Source organism: Schistosoma mansoni (assembly GCF_000237925.1).
Source record: "Schistosoma mansoni, WGS project CABG00000000 data, chromosome 1 unplaced supercontig 0071, strain Puerto Rico, whole genome shotgun sequence".
Taxonomy (NCBI): Eukaryota; Metazoa; Platyhelminthes; class Trematoda; order Strigeidida; family Schistosomatidae; genus Schistosoma; species Schistosoma mansoni.
In genome coordinates this window covers 194,029-203,821 of record NW_017385989.1, presented here as the reverse complement: position 1 = coordinate 203,821, position 9,793 = coordinate 194,029, and the positions used below count along the sequence as shown (strand labels likewise).

Sequence of the window (9,793 nt, the reverse complement as noted above, 5' to 3'; positions counted from 1 at the left end):
TCCGGTCAAGTGTTATAAAGTAACGATCTAAGGTCTTTCTTTCAGGTTTAAACTTGACAATCCAGTACTTTGGATTCATGTTCCAAGCGTAGTAACCCCCATATGCAGCGCACGTAACCTACATCACGTTCGAAGTTTGAGAGAATGTTCGCGATCATTTTAACTTAGTGAACACTATTGGAACCCATAGGCTGTTTTTATTATTTTGATTACAATGCTTATAAATGACATTACGGTCTACGCAATATGAGGTGAAGAAGACGATTAACTAACTGCTTATACAGTGACTTTTGAGATTTACATTTCGTCGTTAGGCTAAAGACAAAGGAACCTTCTCGCTGTAGCTAATTGCAAACCATCCCTTTTTATCCGAACGTGAGTCAATTATTTATTTGAACTCATGATAATTGGCACAAGGAGGCACTAAATATATATGCGCTACCCTTTGTGTTAAGTCTTGGGTAGCGGTCGTATGCCCAAATAGAAGTGGGTACTCTTCTTAGGGGGCCAGTCCCCGAGCCTTTGACCTTACGTTCTAATCCCCAAGACAGTGAAGTAACATTAGGAGATGCAGTCTCATGGTAGCCGGTGACCAACAATAGGCTCATACGCTATTCGCTCCTTCAGGATCATGTAGCGGAAATGTATCATTGGTTTGGAATCAGTATTTTTAACTGCTTTTGATGGGTCTAACATACCTCAAAAAAGCGCCGGATACTCGCTTTTCGTTCTCTTAATTTCGTGAACACTCTCGCCACGAGTAGAACTTTCCCGGCAGTCAATAGAAGCACGGTATGACAGAGAATAGACAACGGTGTATTCCTAACTTGGCATGATCTTACATCTCCATTTACTGAGACAGTCAACAAACGTCGGTCTACTGAGATCCAGTTTAGAAAAGCCCGTTCTGACTTTGAAATAAATGATACACCCATTTTGGGGAGGGCTAGTCAAGTCTGTAAACCTACTCCCATATCAATTCTTCGTATCGACCAAGTTCAAGCGAATGACCACACGTGGATTCAGTGTATTATAGCAGCCAGTTACTGTCATCTGTTCTCTTTGTGGTGATACTGTAAGACAAATACAAGTGCCTTTCTGCTGCGTTCTAACTATCCACTTATTCTACTCATTGGAATATAACAAAAACATATTTATTACTAACTTTTTACATAATTCTCAATTTATTTGAAACTATCAAGTCTAAACCTTGGCATTGATAACTATCTACATAATACTCAAAAGCCATGACTACTATCGCTATGCTGACAGCTTGGATGAATGAACATGTGGCTGTTCACAAGTGATCTTTCATTCGACCTTTTCGTAAGAAACACATTCATCTACTTTCGAAGTGTAATATTAGTAGTTAATGTCCTATAGTCTGAGAGCGTAGGTTGTTCGGTAATTATCTCACTAGCAAGTTACTTACTTTTTAGATGCTATTGTTAAGTCCTTTTCAGTCTATGAAAATTGCATTGTAGTGTCTCTAGTTAGCCCTTGCTAATGAATAATTCAAGCTTAAGCCAAAAACTGATTTGTATAATTTATTATACACAATGATGACTAAAAACAATTAAAATTGTTCATAAAGAAACCTATAGTATTGCGGTTTGAAGAAAGAAGTGAGGGGGAGAGCTTCGTGATTCAATTGGAAGCTTTTGCTTTTAATGCACTAAATTTCTGGACAACTGGCTGTGTAGCTTGAAGTATATCTTCTGGTAACTACAATGAAAAAGGGACAGAAACCAATTAAATCAAGATGGAGAATTTTTTGAGATTGAACACAGAATATAGAGAGTCATCACTAACACAAAATAAGACTCTGTTACTCACGACTAAAACCAGTAATTTCAGTCAGAAGCTACACTTAAGCGACTCAAAAGGAATAATAACATACGACAGTAGAAAATAAAGAGTCACAGTATGAGCGAAAATGATGCGATATCTACTAGGATCGATTCATTTTGAAAGGTAGGTGGACACACTTTATTTTCATAAATTAACAAACGAAATCACTGCAACTGGACGGATACAGTTTATTTAGAGTACGAATGAAATAAGTTAAGGTGGCAGATAAATTTTTGGGAAAGTTTGTCTGACCAGTTGGTTTATTTACCCAAACAAAGAATTCCTTCGAACCACTGGATCTACAACAATCAATAAATCGTGATGGACGTTTATATTACTAAAAGGTATCTATGAGGGCTATTTTCAAATTAAGTTTTTCTTAACTCAGAAAAATGAAACACAAAATCAGGACTTACATTTTTGCTCACTTCCAAACGATGATATAAAACTTGGAGAGTGGGTTGTATACAGACTTGAAGAAGATCCATATTGAACGGTGGTGATACTACTGTACGAATTAACTGGTAGAAATTGTCATCGTTTGTTGACAAAGCTGAAATTATACAGAAAATTTCAGGACTATATCAAGGAGACAAATAACGTAGTATATTAAACCGTATGATTTCAAGTTAGTGAGATCCCTCATTGAATTATTATGTAAGATGTCAACTTATGTTGAAGTGTCGACACCGCAGGAACGACAACGATATTTACGTATTTAGTTAGAAGAATCTATCTTCAAATGACGTCTGGAAAACGGGATTGTAAAAACCGCTTGAATATTACTACTAGTTATCATATACAGATTTCTGGGATCATTGTACACAATCATAAAAACTGCATACAATTAGCGGATACTAAAGTGGGTAGTGAAATGTGGACCGATGTGATCTGTGGCAAATTAAAGTGGTCACTAGTGGTGCGACAGACAGATATATGTCATGATCTCGATCTACTTAATAGCCTATTGATTAACTATTTGCTTTAGTGATCATAAAAATTTCGATGACCGGTTGTATTATCGTGTAGAAGATAAACGCTTTAACGAACAGCATATATATTTTAGTCCTGCCGTTCAATCAGGATGTAATAATGAAAGCTGAACAAGTACAATTGAGGGTTAAATAATTAATTTTCTGAATTCAATTACTTGTAGAAACTGAGGATTAGGTTTAATCTCTATTAAATACGTTTTCACTGAATATTTTCCAAATATGCACACTGGAACGTCACAACGAAAGTGATAAAAAGGGATTGAGTTTACCGTGAAATCATAAAAAAAATACAACAACAACAATATTTAGATTTGATACCTGCATTGCGAAGACAATAATCCACAAAACCGGGAACATGTTGAGAGTCAACAGATTTTAGATACTCCACTGAAGCGAGAAATTCAGATTTCGTCAATGAATTTCGTGGATTACCAACCAAGAAAGTAAACGGAACTGTTTTGTTATTCTAAATGAGAAGTGACATTGAAGAAAGAATATTATTAATTGTTAAAATTAATATGACACCATACGAATTCTGGCATATTGCGTTATGGTACAAAACTTATTGGTACTGTTAGTATAAGAAACAATTACAATCTTCGGAAGTATTGCCATTCGGTTTCTAATGGCTACCGTCGTTTTTTGTTAAGATGACAGGTCAGTAACATAACTCCTATACATATCATAACAACTGATACGTATTTCGCAGAAGTTTGTAGTACTAAGGAATTTCGTGCCGTCAATAAGATGATACGTGGAGCTGACTTTGACATGCAACACATAATTCTTAACAGGGACAACTACCTGTATAGAGGGGTGTTAATCTCGCTAATCTTTTTCCTTGTTATGCAGTACAACTAAGGAGTGGGTTACTAAAATAATATTTCATTAAAGAACGGTATCGAACAAGAAAATCCTCGGTTGGATAAACTCTAAGCTATCATCATTAAAAGTAGTGGAAGTTAGTTGATTGGTTTTTGCTTAACTATACCCGGCTATATATAGATTCCAACAACAATGTAACTCTATTGCCAGTCACTAACTGTCTACAATACAAAGTAATTTCGTCAATACACTCCCTATTCATCTTTCGTCATAAAAAAGGATAGTGATAATTACCTCCAACAAAGTAGAAACTAAGTCACTCAGCCCACGATTAATCAAAACTCCAGCCAACTGTAAACTGACAGAATTGAGACCAAGTTTGGAGAGTTTTTTCGTGATAATAACCACTGATAAAAAAATTAAAAGAAAATACGACATGAATATTTTTTTAACTGAGCAAAAAAGATAACTAGTCCTAAAGATAATAACGATTATGAATCTAAAATAAATGATACTGGCATGTACCTTGTTGGTCGGATTGATAAACTTACCAATGAAGTTTAGCGAAGGACAACAATAGTCAACTACATCATCTATTCCGAAACATGTAGTAAACACAAAACATTAAGCCTTAGATTTATTCCCCGATATCACTTACACTAATCAGATGAAGATGCCTACACATATATACGGCTAAACCTGTTTTACATCAAAGAAGCTTTGAATAGCTACGAATAAACACCCTTATGGAGTGTATGAAAAACAGTTAGATTTGCCTCTCAAACATGACCGCAGTTTTCAGTTCTCATAATCAAATTTTTCCCACATCAGATTTCATCAAATAAATTATGCAACTTTTCGAGTTAAAACACTGGGTAACGATGCAGACTTTGCTTACGAAACCAAACATTGATCAAAATGGAACCCACACAACCCAAACTAACGGTAGGTGACTTAAATAGATTGATCCTATATCTTGATTTTCCTAACCACAATATTCTTTAACTCGTATCCCGAACATGATTGCTTATTGAAGTAAGTCGAATTGGTGAGTGCAGATGATGTGAAAAAACATAAAGTAGCCGTCATAAACTACGCTCTTTACTAACTTGTCAATTGATAAGAGAAAGTTGGCAGTAGTTTATGATCTACCTTGGTTTCTTATTAAAATACCATGTTTAACTGAGACTGTTTGAACAAAGTGATCATTTTCTTTTAAATTAAAACAGCAGGAAATAATTTCCTGCAAAGATTAACTCACATCATTGAGTTATATACTACCCAAACATTAAAGGGGATTCTATGTGATCAACTTGTGGACACAGAGGATTCACCTAAGGGAGTTGGAAAACCCTGATTGCAAACCAATAGTGTACATGGGCACCAGGATCTTGAAGGAACAAATAGCATATGAACCTGTTGTTGGTAGCCAGCTAACATGAGATTGCATCTCCTTACGTTGCCCCACTGCCCTGTGGCTCAGACCATTAGGTCGAAGACTCCGGGTGTGGCCCTCTAAGAAAATCACGTTTTTCGGTCTGGGCACTCGTGCAGTATCAGAGCACACACATAAATCAAGTGACTTGTGCGACACATATGCATTCGGTACCCGTTTGTACCAATATTTATGTTTTCAAACAAATAAAATTACCTCTCCCAAAAATAGTCGCGAATTTGCTACCAGTGTTTGAGCTTATGCAAAGCTAAGGATATTTTCCCTATTGATGATGAATTTGTCGTTTTGTTATACTCACAAGATACTTTCTAAAAATAAAATATAGTTTTGGATATTTTCTAATGTTTAATGTACTTTATATTCGACAACCGTAAATAATATGAGACCGTTGCTGTGACCTTGACGTGGTGGTCGGGCTTGCCTATCGTGATGAAGCAATCGAGCTATGCTGGCTGGAACAATCGTTCCCCAATGTCCTACCATGCCAGACAGGTTGGTTGAAGAGCAGTAAGACTAAAAGCAGCAATCCCAAGGTCCAAAGGCGAAGTCGTACTGCCGACTGTACAGAAGTGTGACAGCAGTAAGGTGTTTCCTTCAGACAACCAGCATGACAGCGATGCTGCCTTCCCAAAAGGAGGGGTGGGGTTAGAAAAGGTCGACCCTAAAAATACACACTTCGCCTTATCCTATGGATTTCCATCTCCGGCGGTAAGGTCCTTTGAAGAACGGAGCTAACACGTCTAAAATCCCCACAAAAAGGCCGTGCGTGACCGGCCTCAAGCAGTTGTCCCTAGGGCACTGCAGTCACGTTCCCAGGTCGTTCAGACCAACACTAATCCAACTTCTTTTTCAGGTCCCTCATGAAATACCCTTCCACGGTGTGGGCAGCCGGGAAGTGATATTAGCCCTCATACCCGTAACAGCACACGAGACCAAGTTGGTCACTTTCAAATCCTTCCTACACCTCCTAACAACTCTCTTATCTCCACGACTAACCCTTCCCACGTCCTTTTATCACCTCGCACCGATAAGGCAAACGATTCGTGTACACGGAACGTTATTCCTGGTCTCCTGAAACCACACTCTAAACTACATATAGGAACTTTTAATGTCCGAACATTGTGCCAAATAGGACAACAGGCTTCCTTAGCTAGGACTCTAGAATCTTACACCATCGATGTATGCTGCGTCTCCGAAATGCGCATACAAGATCCGAGTAGCGTCATTCATTTGACCTCACCTAATCAAAATAAAGAACCATCTCGATACACGCTTCGTGTATCTGGAAGCCCTGATGCTGCTTCCTGTGGCCTCGCTGGAGTAGGTATAGCATTAACTCGTAGGGCAGAACTAGCTCTTTTAGACTGGATCCCAGTAGACAGTCGTCTATGCGCTGTCCGACCAAACGGATCAGTAAGGACTCGGAAAGATAGGGAAACTCGTCGTTACCTCTTCGTTGTCTCTGCCTACTCTCCAACTGACTGCAGCTCAGACGATATAAAAGATGAGTTTTATAGGAAACTTTCTGACCTTCTCCGAAAAGCTAGACGTTCTGATGTAGTAATAGTGGCTGGTGACTTTAATGCTCAAGTAGGTAAACTAAGTGAAAGGGAAAGACACCTGGGTGGATCTTATGGTGTCATGGCGAAAAGAACAGATAATGGCGACCGTCTGTTGCAGCTGTGCTCAGATAACCGCCTATTTCTTGCAAATACTAACTTTAAGCATAAGGAAAAACATCTTCTGTCATGGCGACCCCTGAATTCGTCCCAACGTTGGACCCAATTAGATCACATCGCTATCAGCCACCGATGGAGGGGCTCGATAGAAGACTGTCGCTCATTCTGGGGCACATGTTTAGATTCAGATCATGCTCTAATGCGAGCACGTATCTGTCTGCGTTTTACTGGACGTAAGAAAGACACTGTAGGGAAGCCTCTAAGGGTTCTACTTAATGATAAGCAAGCTAAGAATATATTTCAGGAACAACTGGAAAAACAGTTAGACAGACATGTAAGTTGTGTCCACCCCGAAGCAGCGTGGAATGACATCCGAAAAGCTGTGGAAACAGCAGTGATATCCGCTAGTAAGGTAAGCAATAAGGTCAGGGAGAAACAATGGATCTCGGCAGCATCTACCGCACTGATAGATGCTCGAAAACTCATCCCTCCTGGCCCTGAACATAACGAAGAGTGAAGTCAGCTTAAGCGAAGGCTAATAAGAAGCCTACGCAATGATTGTGAACAGTGGTGGGTAGCGAAAGCAAGAGAGATGGAAAAGGCAGCGGCAATAGGTAACAGCAGACAGCTGTTCAGACTTATTAAAGAAACCGGCATTAGGAACCCAACTATTAGCGAAACTATCTCAGACAAAGACGGGCATATCATTCATTCTCAATCCAGGAGATTGGATCGATGGGCAGAACACTGGCCTTCAGCCACACTTCAGTTACCCACGATCCCCAGTCGTCCTGAATGGCAAATTGAGGTAAGTCCTCCAACTCTCTACGAGGTTGAAAAAGCTATAGGAAATCTAAAGCGAGGGAGAGCCGCAGGCCCTGACAAGTTTACCCCTGAGATTTTTAAGGATGGTGGTCCAGTACTAGCAACGAGATTGACTGAGGTCTTAGGTAGAATCTGGGAACTGGACGTAATTCCATCTGACTGGTCCCAATCACTGATTGTGCCAGTCTATAAGAAAGGACAAAAGTCCTCCTGCGACAATCACAGAGGAATCAGTTTGACTAATACAGTGTCTAAAATATTAGCTTCAATAATACTTGGACGCCTAACCAAAGCTCGTGAAGAGCAGACTAGAGAAAACCAGGCTGGTTTCCGACCTGGACGTGGTTGCATAGACCAGATATTCACTCTACGTCAGGTCCTAGAACATAGACATACATTCAGACGTCCCACAATAGTAGTATTTCTTGACCTTAAGGCGGCATTTGACTCCGTTGATCGTGAGGTTCTATGGCAGTGTTTGTCAGTGAAAGGAGTACCAAAGAAGTACATTAACCTCAAAAAGGCTCTCTACTCGAACACAACTGATCGAGTTAGAGCCTATGGCGAACTGTCATCAGAATTGGTTACCTCAAGTGGTGTTCGTCAGGGCTGTCCACTCTCCCTATTCTTGTTTAACTTTGTCGTTGACATGCTTTTAGAGGTATCACTTTCATCATCTCAATCTCCTGGAGTTGAACTTTTACCAGGAGGCTCACTTGTTGACTTAGAATACGCCGACGACATAGTTTTATTCGGTGAAGACGCTGACAAAATGCAGAGTCTTTAGACCACTATAAGCAACAATGCAGGCATGTTCGGGATGCGATTCTCTCCCTCGAAGTGCAAAATGTTACTTCAGGATTGGGTTGCATCGACACCTGAACTAATGATAGGGAGTGAAGTAGTTGAGCGTGTTGACAGCTTCACTTATCTTGGGAGTCTCATCAGCCCTTGTGGTCTGGTATGTGACGAAATCTCAGCACGGATACAGAAGGCTCGTCTAGCTTTTGCCAACTTGCGTCATTTATGGCGTAGGCGAGATATCCGTCTAGCAACAAAAGAACGGGTTTACTGTGCAGCAGTCCGTTCCGTCCTACTTTATGGAAGTGAAACATGGCCGATAAGAGTAGAGGATATTCGTAGGCTACTAGTGTTCGATCATAGGTGTCTTCGACGCATTGCTCGTATATCCTGGGACCACCGGGTAAGTAATGCAGATGTTAGGGAACGGGTACTGGGTAAGGATGGCAAATCGATTGATGAAGTACTAAAACTTCATCAGTTGAGATGGCTAGGACACGTGTTACGTATACCCAACCACCGACTGCCCCGACATGCAATGCTTTATGGTGTAGGATTAGGTTGGAAGAAAGCTAGGGGAGGCCAGACCAAAACATGGCATAAATCCATGAAGTCACTGACAAGTGGACTGAGCCATGTTGGTAGGTGTAGACTACCTGGTTGGGATTCGCGAGATGATAGCAACCGATGGTTATAGACCTTGAGTGACATGGCTGAAAATCGTTTGCAATGGTGAAGGTGCATCCACTCTTTGTGTTCTACCAAATTCTAATCTGAATTCTTCATGTCTGTATCCTTTTTCTCTTTCCAAATTTATTTCATTGTATTATACTCCTTCAATAACATCTTTAAACCCTAATCTTTCACATAATGCTTAAACTCTTACTACTTCTACCACTATGGGACTTGAATCGACAACTGGATCTCTGTGGTAATGTGGTATGGCAACTCGAACTGATGTACGTACGTACGAAGTTCTACGTTGTAACTGACTGACTAACTAAACTATTGTGAAAACTCAAAATTCATTTTTAATAAATGTATTGCCATACATATTGAAAAATGTTGTAATATATATATAGATATGCCGCCTTTGCACTTATACATTACTTGACTTTTTTTCAACTTTTGTAATATAAAGCAGACGGAAAAAACAAAGAAGAATATCCAGTAACTAATCAAGTAGGATGTTGTGTACATTATACATATTTTTATAAAGTGAAATGCATAGTTATAATTTCCCATACAAAAAACGTTTTCTATATATAAAACTCTTGAAATATTGATTGTAACACAAACTTGCGTAATTGTTATAACTTGTGACCTGCATGCTCTGTTAATGTATGACGTGATAATACCGC

At 39.4% G+C, this 9,793-nt stretch overlaps 1 protein-coding gene across 2 annotated transcripts in view; it reads right to left on the bottom strand.

Moving 5' to 3' along the window:
* Positions 1-1,519: 1,519 nt before the first annotated feature.
* Positions 1,520-9,793, bottom strand: part of Smp_154610.1 (hypothetical protein) — a gene marked incomplete at its 5' end in the record, with an annotated part of 44,112 nt that continues 35,838 nt past the window's right edge. Inside the window, 4 exons of one of the 2 annotated variants that reach the window (XM_018791799.1) lie at positions 1,520-1,725; positions 2,268-2,404; positions 3,165-3,312; positions 3,966-4,078. In XM_018791799.1, the coding sequence (XP_018645026.1) occupies positions 1,648-1,725; positions 2,268-2,404; positions 3,165-3,312; positions 3,966-4,078 (476 nt within the window). In that variant the 3' untranslated portion in view covers positions 1,520-1,647. Of the gene's footprint in view, positions 1,726-2,075; positions 2,405-3,164; positions 3,313-3,965; positions 4,079-9,793 lie in introns of those variants that run through there. The other variant, XM_018791800.1, reaches the window with a different exon arrangement.